Below are 15,177 nucleotides of genomic sequence, written 5' to 3' on the forward strand. Positions count from 1 at the left end.
TATTACTAAGGTAAATGCCTCATTTTTGCTTCTAACATATTTCCAGTACTGTTTTTATAATGCTGAACTCTTGTGTTTAATTTTGTTCTTTTATTTGCTTTTAGTCAGTGTGGAGATCCTCTGTTTTAGAATTTGCAGCTGATATAGTTTCTTTTGTTTTTCTTATGATTTTTAAACAGGCCTTTGTTGAAAACAATCCTGCCATTAAATGGTGTCCTACTGCAGGCTGTGAAAGAGCAGTCAGACTGACCAAGCAGGGGTCGAATCCCTCGGGGTCTGACACACTCAGCTTCCCCTTGCTCAGAGCCCCTGCCGTGGACTGCGGCAAAGGACACCTCTTCTGCTGGTTAGTATACGGCAGGCCAGAGCTGCCGCACCGTTGTGCTGACAGTGTGTAGACTTTGAGCCTTGAATCCAGGAATTTAGGAATGTGTAATAAACAGATCGTAGCTATCGTGGGATTGATGCTTTCACCATGCCAAGTCTTTGAAATGTGATTGTATAGTATTTAATTGAGTTATTCTCCCAGTGCTCTGAGTTGAATACTGTTATATCCACACTGTCCATAAGGCAGCTCAGTCATGGAGACATGTCTCAGTGTTGTACAGCTAGGAAATGGCAGAAATGGAAATAGAAACCCACTGTTGGTTCCAGAGCCCAGTTACTTAATCTATAACAACAAAATTGCTGATTATAGATTAGAAAATGTTCATAGTTTCATCGCTCCGTAAACTACAAGCCTTGGGCAACCATTCTAAGCCAGGGGTGTTTAGGATTACCAAGCAGACTTTTCCATATTTCCATCCTGGACTTAAACATGTATTATTTTTTTTTTTTAAGAGAGGCTCTCCCAAAATGAATTCTCAGGTGACTTTAAAGCATGATCCTAGTTAAGAACTTATGACTATACATAGCTTCTGTTTTACTTAGTTTCTAGTGATGTTGTTGTTTGTTTTTACTCTTTACTCTTTTGACTCTTTGGGGGACCCGCCACCCAACTCCCAAGTCACACACAGAGACTTTCTTATGAATGCCCGGCCTTAGCTTGGCTTGTTTCTAGCCAGCTTTTCTTAAATTATCCCATCTACCTTTTGCCTCTGGGCTTTTACCTTTCTCTGTTTCTGTATACCTTTCTTTCCCTCTTACTCAGTGGCTGGCTTCTGGAGTCCTCTTCCTTATCCTGCTCCTCAATCTTTTCTCTCAGATTTCTCCTCCTATTTGTTCTCTCTGCCTGCCAGCCCCACCTATCCTTTCTCCTGCCTTGCTATTGGCCAGTCAGCTCTTTATTAGACCATCAGGTGTTTTAGACAGGCAACGTAACACATCTTCACAGAGTTCAACAAATACAACATAAAAGAATGCAAAAGCATCATTCATCAAATGTTTCACAGCATAAAGGAGTGTTACACATCTTAAAATAATATTCTCCAATGCCTCCTAAGTACTAGTAAGGTTGAACTGATGATCAGTTAATATTGCAAAGAATATGTAACCCAGCAGGCTCTTTTAGTTTTGTGTTTGTCAGTAAGCCACATTCTATTTATTCCAAGTAGATTCAACTAATAGTTTTCTTTAATTAGGTGATCAGAAAAAGTATTCTGCCTTTTGTCTATTTCCAGAATTACCACATATTGTATGAATACACTTTTTAACTTTTTTAAATGTTTTGTGTGTGTGTATTATGGGTGTGTATGGATCCATGAGTGTCATGTGCACATATGCAATCAGGACAGGTCTTTCCTTGCACCTTCTGAGTCCCAGGGACCAAATCCAGTTGTCAGACTTGGCAGCAAGGGCCTTCCCTACCGAGTTGAAATCCACTTGAGATTTTCAGATTCAAACTTTAGTCTTCCAGCCACAATCTAGTCATATACTCATAGCACTGCTAATCGTAAAAAAGCACAGTAATGGAACTATCCCTACACCATCTTGTCTATTTCCTGCCATTATTGTAAACAATACCATGTTGGAGGTCAGAGGTCAGCTAATTACTCTGTAGACCTAGTTTTTAAAATGAAGTTTTATTGGAACACAGTTGTGCCCTTCCATGCAAGTTTATTTATGTATTTTCTGTGTCTGTTTTGGAACTGTAACAGCAGATGAAGTGTTGCCACAATGACCATTGGTACACTATTATTTAAAATATTTACTGTTTCACCCTTTACAGAAAAAGTTTGCTTACTAGACTTTGGATATAGTAATTAAGAAAACAATACCATATTACTACTTTTCTGGCTAAATTAGACTGAACAAATTAACATACCAACAAAACTCTTAGCAATAAGTTCTATTCATGTGCCTTAAAGGTAATTTTTCAAAACATTTGAAAGAAAAATTTCTAATCTTTACACTTTTACATTTTTTATTATTTACCATGTTTCTGACACTACTTCACTAACACGAAAGATGAAGTGGAACTGTAGCATGAAAAATGACTTGATAAATGCAAATGAGCATTTTTTTTTAAGATTTATTTATATTTATTTATTATGTATACAGCGTTCGGTCTGCATATATTCCTGCACACCAGAAGAGGGCTCCAGATCTCATTATGGATGGTTGTGAGCCACCATGTGGTTGCTGGGAATTGAACTAAGGACCTCTGGAAGAGCTACTGGTGCTCTTAACCTCTGAGACATCTCTCCAGCCCCAAATGAGCATTACTTTCCACAGATAAATGGAGTTTAGATGGATATCAGCCAACTTTACTGAAAACTATGAGTATTAAATAATAAAAGATTTTATTTTTCTCTTCTAAGTCACTGTGAGATCTCTTGAGAAAATTAAACTCTGGTGCACAAAGGCACCCATCATGTCCCTCCTGTGCTGCTGGAATGGAACTAGTTGTAAACCATTCCTGAGAAAATTTAGAAAACTTATCATATAAATCATTTTGTGAGTCCTTCGGTTCAGTTGAGGAATCCTAGTTGAAAGATGCTGAGTTTTAAAGTGGAAACACCACAACGAAGGAAAACAAAGTAAATGCCTAGGAAACATTTAAATATAACATTTTCTGAGCGATCACAAAGATAAAGTTTTGAAGAAAAAAAGAACCTATGACTAGCTTTACCCAACGTTCTGTGGTTTCTATGGTCTTAGTTTCACTAGACTTCTCCTTGTACCATGTCGGTGGAACGTTTACTTCCTTGTATTCTTCTACATTTTCTTCTTATGCTCCATGTAACAAGCTTGTTTTGATCTAGAATAAATAGACCTCTTTGCTGATAGGTCATACTTAAAAATCTCTCTCTCTCTCTCTCTCTCTCTCTCTCTCTCTCTCTCACACACACACACACACACACACACACACACACACACACACACACACACACACAAGGCTATAAATGGTAAATTTGCCCACATTTGGAGAAATGTACCAGTTTACTCTTTCTGTTGCCTAAAAATATCAGGCTGGTAATGACCAAGGTCTACTGGAGATGACAGGCCAAGATCTCAGATTCTGTTTTGAATTCCATCCCAGTCTGGGATCTGTGAAAGGCTACATGGATGTAGGTCACATTTAACAATCATTGCTCTTTCTCCCTTGTGCAGAAGGACAGTGGAGAACTTCACACATTGATACATCATTTTCTGGACATAGGCCTGAGGGGAAGTGACTTGGTTAGAATGAAATTAGGTTTTGTGAAGGACAAACTCAAACTTTAAGTTACTTAGTTTAATCTAGTTGCCTTTCAGTTTTGATACTCACTCAACTATATGATTGCTACATAGTTTTCTGGACTTTCTATATTGCCTACCTCAGCACTGTGAGCATTTAATATATAATCCTTTTTTTCATTCTTTGCTTCTTAGTCATATGGGATAAATATTTTGAACTGTAATCAGAAATTATGAGTAGAAATGATCACAACTTCTTATGTCTTATCTTATTTCACCAAGAAACAAAATCTTTTGTGAAAGGAAGCTGTGCAAGAGAGAACTTTACGAAGTCAAGGCTTGTGACTGCTTTTGCCCCTTTCTTTACCCCCACAGTAATTAACCCATCTTCTGTGCTGTGTGCATGTACACACTTGGCACCCACCTCTGTGTGTGCAGTGCTTGCCAACAGTCTCTGCCTTTTTAAAAACATGCATTTATTCTTATTTTATGTATATGTGTGAGTGCCTGTGTGTATGTATGTATGAGCACCACCTGCATACCCTGTACCTGGGGAGTTCAGAAGAATGTAATCAGGTCCCTTGGAACTGGAGTTACAGAAAGTTGTAGCCACCTAATGTGGCTGCTGGGAACTGCACCCAGGTCCTCTGAAGAACAGTAAGCACTTTTAACCAACAAACCATCTGTCCTGTTCTCTACCTTGATTTTTGAGACAGGATCTCTCACTGAACCAGGAGCTCACCTTTTGTGTAGACTGGCCAGCAAACCCATAATCCTCCTGTCTCCACCTCCTAGCATTGGCATTACAGTTGTGCATCTCCTCACCTGGCTTTTACATGGGTACTAGGGATCTGAATTCAGTTCCTCATGCTTGTGCACAAGCACTTTGCCTATTGAACCTCAGAAAGTTTTCCAATGATGACCAAAACAAAACAAAAAACAAAAACCACACACACAAAATGGTTGACCCTAGAATACTTTCTCCCCTTAACTTATATAAATAGAGGGTTTTTTTTTTTTTTTTTTTTTGGTTTTTCGAGACAGGGTTTCTCTGTGTAGCTTTGCGCCTTTCCTGGATCTCGGGCCGTAGACCAGGCTGGCCTCGAACTCACAGAGATCCGCCTGCCTCTGCCTCCCGAGTGCTGGGATTAAAGGCGTGTGCCACCACCGCCCGGCAGAGGGTTTTTTTTTATCTGACTAAAATCACCTCTAGGTGGTATTCACAAACTGGAAGGACTCTGACTTTAACCAGTGACTGGTCCCCCTGTTTTCCATTGTATAGATTGAATATACCACAGTGTGGCTTCTCTGCCCTCTGAATTAGCACAGAGCCTATTTTATCTTATATGAAACATTTAAAGATTCATTGTCAGATGCTTGGCCACCAGCATCCATATCTATCAAGACCAGAGCTAAGATTTAACATGGTATACTAATCATCTTGTCTTACTGCAGAATGGCCTTAAGTCAAATCACAGGATTTTGCACTTGAATCTGGGAACTCATTTGGAAGGATCTCCTGTAAGTCAATAGACAAACCTACCTTAGAGTAATTTGCTCGAGTTTACTGGTAAGGGCTGAAAGATGTAGCTGAGTGGTAGGTCATATAACTACTAAACAGGAGGTCCTAGGATCCATCCACAGTACCACCAAAACAAAGATAAAATGTTACTGGGAAGATATTCTAAATAATAACATGGTGGGATTTTTCATATTGTGTAACAAATGAGATATTTGTTTACTGAAATACCTAGGATCATGAATCTTAATTATAGTAAAGAACAGTTTATGAACTCATCTTTCTCTCTAGAGACTTCATAGTCAGAGAGGATCTTTAAAAGTCTTCCAAATAAAATAAAGTTATCCTCTTGTGGGGGGGCGGGGTGAATAAAATAATTACATATAATTCTCTTGTACAATAGGTCCCCTAAGATAGTAGCTCCACATGGAAAGAGTGGGTTTTCCTTGGCATATCTGACTGTTAAGTGTCAGAGTCCTGATGACTAGCAGCATTTCCCAGGTCTTTACAACCAGGAAATAAAGATGTACTGTTCTTTATTTGGCAAATCTCAATCATTGCTAAAATATTGTAAATACTCTTTACAGAACAGCATATTCAAACACTGCTTAAAAGTTCAATTTACTGAATTTCATTCAGTAAAGTACATATTGATACTCTAAGAGTCTGCATTTGAGCCTTACCTCTGCCACTGCCTCCCAGTGTGATTCAGTGATAGACAAGCATCCTCTATTACAGTGGTTCTCACCCTTCCTAATGTGCAGTCCTTTAATACAGTTCCAGGTACTCCTGTGTGGGCGTATCTGTATGTGGGCAGACCCGCCTGGAGACAGAGAGGCACTGTCTCTGGTCCTCCTAAGACCATCAGGAAATAATGTATTTTCTGATGGTCTTAGGTGACCCCTGGGAAAGGGGTAGGTGACACCAATACCAAAGAGTTGTTTGGAAAATGAGTTCTGAGGCTAGAGAGGTGGCTCCCTGGGCAAAGTGTTTGCTTCACAAGCATGAGAACCTATATTCAGAAACCCAACGCCAAATAAAAAGCCAGAAGTGGTGGTGTGCACCTGTAAACCAGCACTGGGCAAGCCAACGAAAGAAGATTCTGGGACTTGCTAGCCAACTAGTCTTGCTTCAGTAAGAGGTCCTGCCTCAATAACTAACTACCTAACTAAATACATAAATAAACGCTGCCTAGGTAGGTAGGTAGGTAGGTAGGTAGGTAGGTAGGTAGACAGACAGACAGACAGACAGATAGAAAGATAGACAGATGATAGATAGGTAGATGAAGTGGAGAATGATAGAGGAAGACACCCAGTGGCAACCTCTGTCCTACACACACACACACACACACACACACACACACACACACACACACACACACATATGCATACATGTAGTTACTTAGAGTATAGCCTTCAAGACTCAGAACTCTAGCTAAAGCAAATAACTATCAAAATGACAAATCTTACTTAATTCACTTGTGATTTGTGATTACTAAGGTTCTATAATTACATGTCACTTAAATATCTAACTTCTTGATAGAAATTTTTTCAAGTAGTAAAGCTTGAAAGGAGTAGAAGGTTTTTCTTTTTTCGGCCGCTTTATATTCCTACCAACAGTTATGCATACTGACACATCTTCAAGAAAGGGCCGTTCTTGTTCTGTTGATGTTAGGTTAGCATCTGGGGGTGAAAACTCTAGACAGCCATGTGTTTCTTCAATTCCACTTATAACTAGCCAAGATCCTCCTCTGTACCATGTTCTGTGGACATCTTGAGATACAATTTCAATAGATATCAGGTAGTAATCACCGATTAAAACTTTAGGAGTGAGGTGTGGTAGTGCATCCTTGTAAACTTGGGAGGCTGAGACAGGAGGATCACAGGCTTGAAGCCAGCCACTTATACAGCAAAACTACATTTCAGAAGTTCAAAAAAAATCTTAAAGAATTTAGCTTTATGATATCAGCAGGACTACATCTGCAATCTAGATTATCACCCAGCTACTCTATCTAGTAGCCGTTATTACAATACTTTGGAGTCCAAACCTCTTCTCGGATGAGTTGGTGCTCAAAGATGACATTTAATAACAGCCATGTCGACTTCTGCTTGAGTGTCTCCTTTACACCCACACTTAGTGCTCCTAGGAACACTGTCCCCACCTCCTGGAAATGTTGCTGATTGGGCTGGCGCCTGCAGCAGCAACAAGCCTGTGTCCTGTGAGACTCTGGGAAGGAAGGCCTTCTGTTGCCGTCTAAGGCCACACGGTCATAGAGAACCGTGCACTTCGATAAGCAGTTACAGCCTTTTCAAGAGGTCTTGTTTGGCTTTCTAGATTCTGTTTGACAGCATTGGGTTTTTGCTCCGTCATTTTCTTTTAGATTCTGACAGCAGGACCAATATACTAGTATTGATTCCTCTAGGAGAAGATAGTGAATATGCTATTTAATATCCAGGGGTGAAAAAAACTTAATGGAACTAATTTATATTTATTGATTTCACTCATTTCCTTTAGTTGCTGACAATGTATAACTTTTTTTTTTTTTTGCATCCTAGGATTTTTTTTTCCTACTAACAAGTAGGCTTTTTTTTTTTTAAATGAATGGTGAGAAATGTAGATTCTGCATTCCCACATGAATTCTCAAGCACGAGATGGGACACTGTTTCTATCCATGGCTATAGCATGTACTCCTTCCTTGTGTGTGATAGTACAGGTGCCTAGTGAACATTTGCAGTTATCACAGATCTGAGCCCGCACTGCACAGCATGTAACACATGCACCTCTGTTTCTACACAACCTAGTGGTTTTGAGTGTCTATTAAGTGCACCTGCCACCTCTTACCTTTCTCATGATCCCCAGAGGCCCTGTGACTGTGTAGCAGCAGTTCTCCTCTTCCTCTCCCCAACAGCCTTGGTAACTGTTTCCTTTTCTTTCTCTGTGAATCAGCCTTCTCTCCTTGTAATAGCAGTGAAATCCTACAGGTTTTATCCCTTTGTATCTGGCTTATTTCCCTTAACAAACGAAGGGCGTGTGTTTGAGCCCTTGGTCCCAAGCTAATGCACTGTTTCAGGACAGTGTGGAGCATCTGAGACGTGGGGCCAAGCCTGAGGAAGTGGGTTGCTGCTGTGTCACAGGTGGGACCCCAGCCCCATGCCTTCCCCACCAAGATGATGAATCCCCTGCTTAAACCCAAAGTAAGCCTGCCCCTCCCCAGCTGCTTCTGTCATGGTGTTACTTTGTCACAGTGAAGAAACAGTAGTAATACAATCCCAGAGCTTGAAGTTGCTGAGTTAGATGGTAGTCCTCTTTCACCCTGGAGAAAACCACCAAGCTGTTCTCCAGACAGCTACATCAGTATTAGCATTAGTATTAGCACACTGTCTGTCAGCAGTGCCCAGGGCTTCCAGTTTTTTAAGTCCTCACCAATACTTGTTATTTCTTGTTTTCAGTACTAATTATGCTAATGAGTATGAAGTAAAATCATTATCAGTAGATTTTTAATATAGTGAAATATTACCTCTTAGTTTGTAAGGCTTTATCTAGGCCAGTTGGTATGTCTTAACAAACTTAACCTTTTTTTAGTTTTTTTTAATTATTTATCTTTATTAAGAAATTTTTTATTCATTTTATATACCAACCACCGATTCCCCTCTCATCCCTCCTCCCGCTCCCAGTCTCCCCCCCCCCAGTCCCATCCCCCATCCTCTCCTTTAAAAAGGGTAAGGCCTCCCATGGGGAGTCAGCAAAGCCTTACACATTCAGTTGAGGCAGGTCCAAGCCCCTCCCCCTGCATCAAGGCTGTGCAACGTGTCCCACCATAGGTAATAGGCTCCAAAAAGCCAGCTCATGCACCAGGAATAGACTCTGATCCCACTGCCAGGGGCACCTTAAGCAGATCAAGCTACATAACTGTCTTGATTATGCAGAGGACCTGGTCCGGTCCCATGCAGGTTCCACAGCTGTTGATCTCAATTTCATGAGCTCCCACTAGTTTGGTTAGGTTGTCTCTGTAGGTTTCCCCATCATGGTCTCGATAGCCCTTGCTCATATAATCCCTCTTCCCTCTCTTTGACTGAACTCCTGGAGCTCAGCCTGGTGTTTGCTCTGCATCTGCTTCCATCAGTTACTGATGGAGGCTCTATGATGACAGTTAGGGTAGTCACTAATCTGATTACCGGGGTAAGAAAGCTCAGGCACCCTCTCCACTATTGCTAGGAGTCTAAGCTGGGGCCATCCTTGTGGATTCTTGGGAACTTCCCTAGCACCAGGTTTCTCCCTATCCCCATGATGTCTCCCTCTATCAAGATACTTTTTTCATTGCTCTCACTCCATCCCTGTTCCATCTTGACCATCCAGTTCCCTTATGTCCCCATCCCCCATCCCCTACCCTCCATTGCCCCCCCCACACACACACATCCCTAGTTTACTTAGGAGACCCATGCATCCCTGTTAGGGTCCTCCTTGTTAGCTAGCTTCTCTGGAGCTGTGGGTTGTAGTCTGATTATCCTTTGCTTTAAATCTAGTATCCACTTATGAGTGAGTACACACCATGTTTGTCTTTCTGAGTCTAGGTTACCTCATTCAGGATGGTATTTTCTAGTTTCATCCATTTGCCTGCAGATTTCATGATGTCATTGAACAAACTTAACCTTTATAAATAAAATCTTCATTTAAGAAGGTAGTAACAGTGGTATTAATATGTCCAGCTTTTGGAGTTTCTCTCCCTAATGACACATGGTACACAATGTGCACCATGTTGAATCAAAATGAGTGATTTTTTAAAGGGTTTAGACTCTTTCTTAATATTTGTGCTCTAATATAGTCATAGAAAGAATGTATAATTGAATTACAAATGATAAATTGGTATTTTCAGTTATTTATATCTAATTTCCAAGATCCCTGTAACAATAACTTTTGGTTGCTTGCACGGCAGTTACCAGAGGTTTTGGAGGTGGATGTCACAGTACAAATATGATTTGCAGTGCTAGGGAGATGGCTGTGTGGATTCAGTGTTTGCTGAGCAAGCGTGAGAACCTGAGCTTGGATCCCTGATGCCTACAGAAAAGCCAGATCTGGTAGCAGGTGTCTGTAAGCCCAGCTCTGGGGCTGCAGTGAGTGGACACAGGTAGATCAAACTAGAAGAATTACTTGAACAGTTCTTCTCTAACTCTAAAATGAAGGAAGGTCATGGGGTGGTGTAGTCGGGCCTGCTCTAATGTACCTCTAAGAGCATGCAGTGCTGGTAACAAAGAACACACCTGAGATCAAGAGTTAGAAGTCTGTGTGAGGCTAAAAACAATTAATAGTTGTTTTATAGTTCTGAAAACTGCAAAACTCAGTTGTATACTAAATAATCTATGTGGGACTTTTAAAATGTACAACCATACTGATTTTTAAAATTGGATTAAAGTTGTCTAGCTTTGGAATCTCATTTTCAAATCCACTTTTGAAATGCTTCATATATCATTTGTACCTTAATTTTTTTCAATTTTCAAATTGGATTAATATTTACCATCCATGTATTTTTATCCAGATAGTGATGAGGACTATTTTTTGATGGCTTTTCTGTTTTGTTTTTTTAGGGAGTGCCTTGGTGAAGCACATGAGCCTTGTGACTGCCAAACATGGAAAAATTGGCTACAAAAAATAACTGAAATGAAGCCAGAGGAACGTAAGTGGAATTTTACATAGCCGTGCTACATATTTCCTACAGACATTCAAAAATAATGTCAAAGTTCTCATAATCTTGCCTAAGGTGCAAGTGAGGGTCACATTTAAGTCTCTTACAAAGTCCTTTTCATCCTTAAATGAGCCACCTTGTTTTTCTGTACTTTACAGTATGAACCTTATGGTCTATAGTAAGAAAAAAACTTATTCCACTGAAACTTCCCATGAGAAATTAATTTCTTGCTACTATGCAGTTCTGTATATTTACTTAAACACTGAGATGTCTTTTTTTTTCATTATTGAAAATAGACTCTCCTCTCATATAATACATTCTGACCACAGTTTCCCTCCTTCCACTCCTCCCAGCTCCTGTCTCCCCCAGATCCACTCCCCCACCATTTTCCTCCAAACACAACAAAACAAGATACAATGAAGCAAAGCAAAAGCCCTAATATCAAGGCTGGATTATGCAACCCAATACGTGGAAAAAAAGTCTCAAGAGCAGGCATAAGATTCAAAGATAATCTGCTCCCACTGTTAGGAGTCCCACAAAAACACCAAGCTAACAGCCATAACATGTATGCAGAGGTCCTGGTGCAAACCCACACAGGCCCCGTGCTTACCACTCCAGTCTCTGTGAGCCCATGGGAGCCCTTCTGTTAGTTAGGGTTACTGTCGCTGTGACAAAACACTGACCAAAAGCAAGTTGGGGAGGAATGTCTTTATTTGGCTTACTCTTCAGCATTGTAATCCATCATTGGAGGAAGTCAGAACAGAAACTCAAGCAGAGCTGGAACCAGAGGCAGGAGCTGATACAGTGGCCTTGGAGGGGTGCTGCTTACTGTCTTGCTTCCCCCAGCTTGGGCAGCCTGCTTTCTTATAGAACCCAGAACCATTACCCCACGGACGGCACCACCCTTCATGGGCTGAGCTCTCCCCCACTGATCACTAATTAAGAAAATGCCTTACAGCTGAATCTCATGGAGGCATTTCTTCAACTGAGGCTCCTTCCTCTCTGATGACTCTAGCTTGTGTCAAGTTGACACAGAGAACCAGCCAGTACACCTGCTTAGTTGGTTCAGATACTGAAACTTCTATAAATGCATTATCTCTGCTCCATCATGGAAAGGATATGAAGTGATATTAGTAATCCCATTTTACAGATGAGATGGCACTGGGATTGAGTGCTATAAAGCATGTATCAAGTGACAGAATAGATTTGAATTTCTGAAAGATTCCTTTTTACATTCTTCCCAATAGCAATTCCCATATTTAACAAATAAATATATTTTCTTTGTAATAATTTCCATTATCTAAAGTGTTTAGCAGCAGCTAGTTCCTTTTAAAGTAATGTAAGTGAAGATTTAGTGAGGGTATTCATATGTGTTTTAGATACATATGAATATGTATCTAAAGATACATAGAGTTAGTTTGAGATGTTTCAAATCAGGATCAAGAATTTACTTGGTGAATCTATACTTCAGAGCAAAACACTTATTATTAAAGATGACATCAGCCTTTAGAGATGGCAGAGACTAAGAGAAGCTGTCAGATTATTATATAGATATAGTAGCATAGAGTTCATTCGGCGTGGGAACAGCCTTCTGGCATTGAAGGGAGAAAGAGCCCTGCAGGTTCCCCTGAAGGCGATGGACTGTGAATTGACTTTGGGCTTCTCTGCACAGGCAAAGTATGGAGGAGGCATTTGTACTTATATCAGGAGTCTCACTTGGAGAGAGACTGAAGCCATGAGACCTTTGGCCTTGTATTATGGAAGGGAATTTCCCATTGCCCAAGGGATAGTCCTCAGTGTTGTAGATCGCTGAGGTTCATGTTGTCCGCTGATTGAAATGTCACTTACTCTTAATAGAGTAAGCCATGGAGTACATTATTTACACAGGCACATGGTGTTTATCAACCCTATTTTTATCAGAATAGCTGGTAACTCTAGCGGGGTTGCTTGAAGGATGGATTGACCAGTAGTTGAGAAGTTGAGGTTTTTAATTTGTATCATAAGGTAGACCATTATACCATTAGTCAGAGTTAGCAAATTCAGATAAAGAAGTTACTTTCTAGAAAAAAGAATGGCCCTTTATGTAGTAGACATTTTGAATGTATGGTACTTGTGGGATAAATGGTTGAAGATGTCCAGTGGACTTCCAGAAGTACTTGCCTCAAGCTCAGTAGAAATGCTAAGAAAAGTTAGTAATTAGTTTATTTTAAATGATGTCTTCCTTATTTAAGTACTGTTTGTGTTAGAATATAAAATTTAGATACCATCCACGCTCCTAACACATATTTTAAATAATATAAGTGTCGCAGATATTGTAAGAGAATTCCTGTGATGAGCTGTGGGGTAAGGAGAGAATGGAGTCAGTCATCTCAGGAGAGGGTAACAGATTTGATGTTTAAACTGCGTATTTGCAACCACATCCGTGCTCTTCTTGTGTACCAAAATGGGAAGCACATTAAGGGGCAGGGTGAAGTAGCTTTGTGACCCAGCATGGCGTACCGAAGGCCTGCACATTCAGTCCTGCACTGCAGAATGGTGTGGTGAGCAATGGAGCTGTGCAGGCAGTGGTTAGATCAGGTGGACTTAAATGGACAGCGGAGGAGTTTAAAGAGAATGCAATGTCGTTGTTTTAAATCTAGCATTCTGCCTAGTTGCCTGAAGATTGCTATGCTACAAGATGTAATTAATCTAACACACTATTTTATTCTAAAACTGAATTGGCCTAAGTCTGTGGTTTGATATGTAAAGCAAGTGGGGGGGGGGATATTCTTAAAGGATATATATGTTACTTTCTATTGCTCTGATAAAACACCATGAGCTAGCAAGAGAAGGAAGAGTTTATCTGTGCTTAGGGTTCCAGAGAGATAAGTGTCCATGATGGCAGAGCGTGGCAGCTAGCACCAGGCATGGCAGCTGTAGCAACAGGCTCAGAGTTTGCATCTTGTCAACAAGCATAAAGCAAAGAGACAAGGCCTTAAGCTCTCAAAGCCTGTCCCCAGTGACATCTTCCTCCAGCAAGGCCACATCAGCTGAGACTCCCAAACAGTGCCACAAACAGGGAGTATTTCTCATTGGATCCACCTCAGGAAACTGGCAGGGAATGATTGCATGTTCCCTGTGCAATAGAAGTTGGAGGATGCAGCTTTCTTGAGTCGTCATCCATGCTTACCTGACCTTTCTGGTGATGCCTTTGAGTCACCTATGCTCCTGTAAGTGATCCCCAATAAACACATTGGTTCACCAAACTGTACGCGGGTGAATGGTATTGTGACTGTGACCTGACATTGTCTTCTCTATTGAATGTAAATAGACCCCTCCCAGGAAAGGTCATGTAAACCATGTGTAACCAGCTCATTTGGCCTTACAAGCTTTCACTCATATAGTTTGACCAACACCACTTGTTGAAGATGCTATCTTTTTTCCAGTATGTATTTCTAAAGCCTTCTTTGTCAAAATCAGATGTCCATAGATGTGTAAATTTATGTCTGGGTCTTTGATTCGATTCCACTGATTAGTGTTTCTGTTTTTGTGCCAATACCATGATGTTTTTATTACTATAGCTCTGCAGTACAATTTGAGATTGGGGATGATGATACCTCCAGCAGTTCTTCTATTATTTAGGATTGTTTTAGCTATCCTGGGGTGTTTTTGTTTGTTTGTTTTATTGTTTTGGGGGTTTTTTTATTTCTATATGAAGCTGAAAATTTGTCCTTTCAAGATCTGTGAAGAATTGTATTGGAATTTTGTTGGGAGTTGCATTGAATCTGTAGATGCTTTTGGTAGGGTGGCCATTTTTATTATGTTAATCCTACTCATCAATAAGTATGGGAAAGCTTTCTATCTTCTGATACCTTCTTCAGTTTCTTTTTTCATTGTCTTAAAGTTTTTATCATACAACTCTTCCACTTTCCTGATTAGATACTGTAGGGGAATTTATAGTTAGAATTATTTGTGTCACATTTCTTGGGAAGGTATGAACAGGTATCTATTCAGCCCGGACAGGGCACCTATGACAGACCAGAGAAACAAATCCACCCAGTCTAGCTTAGAGAACCAGTGGGTTTATTGGGGTTACTTGCAGGAGGATGGTGGGCTCAAAGGCAGCTGTGTCGTGAGAAAGTTCCCCTCAGCTTGTGATACCTGAAAAGCTGTGTTCCCAGAGTTCCTGCACAGCTTAGTGACAGCCCAGCTAGTTGGAGAGTCTTTTCTCCCCAGAACTTGTTACTTCTGCTGTAACCTTGGCACAGGACCCTGTGAATCTTGTAACTTCCAGGAGTTCCCTGAGACTTGTAAATTTCATCTTCTTCCAGAGGCAGTGTTTCAGTTAGGACAGCACAGTGCTGCCCCTCACCGTATTAAA

The 15,177-nt window shown here is 40.5% G+C and overlaps 1 protein-coding gene across 7 annotated transcripts in view; it reads left to right on the forward strand.

Annotated features, from left to right (window-relative positions):
* Ankib1 (ankyrin repeat and IBR domain containing 1) overlaps positions 1-15,177 on the forward strand; it is a 120,224-nt gene that overhangs the window by 71,933 nt on the left and 33,114 nt on the right. For all 7 annotated transcript variants that reach the window (XM_052719901.1, XM_052719904.1, XM_052719905.1 and 4 more), the window contains 2 exons: positions 180-346; positions 10,720-10,808. In XM_052719901.1, coding sequence (XP_052575861.1) covers positions 180-346; positions 10,720-10,808 — 256 coding nt within the window. The remainder of the gene's footprint in view (positions 1-179; positions 347-10,719; positions 10,809-15,177) is intronic.

This window comes from Peromyscus californicus, unplaced genomic scaffold (genome assembly GCF_007827085.1).
Source record: "Peromyscus californicus insignis strain IS unplaced genomic scaffold, ASM782708v3 Scaffold_6__1_contigs__length_162567912, whole genome shotgun sequence".
NCBI classification, from domain to species: domain Eukaryota; kingdom Metazoa; phylum Chordata; class Mammalia; order Rodentia; family Cricetidae; genus Peromyscus; species Peromyscus californicus.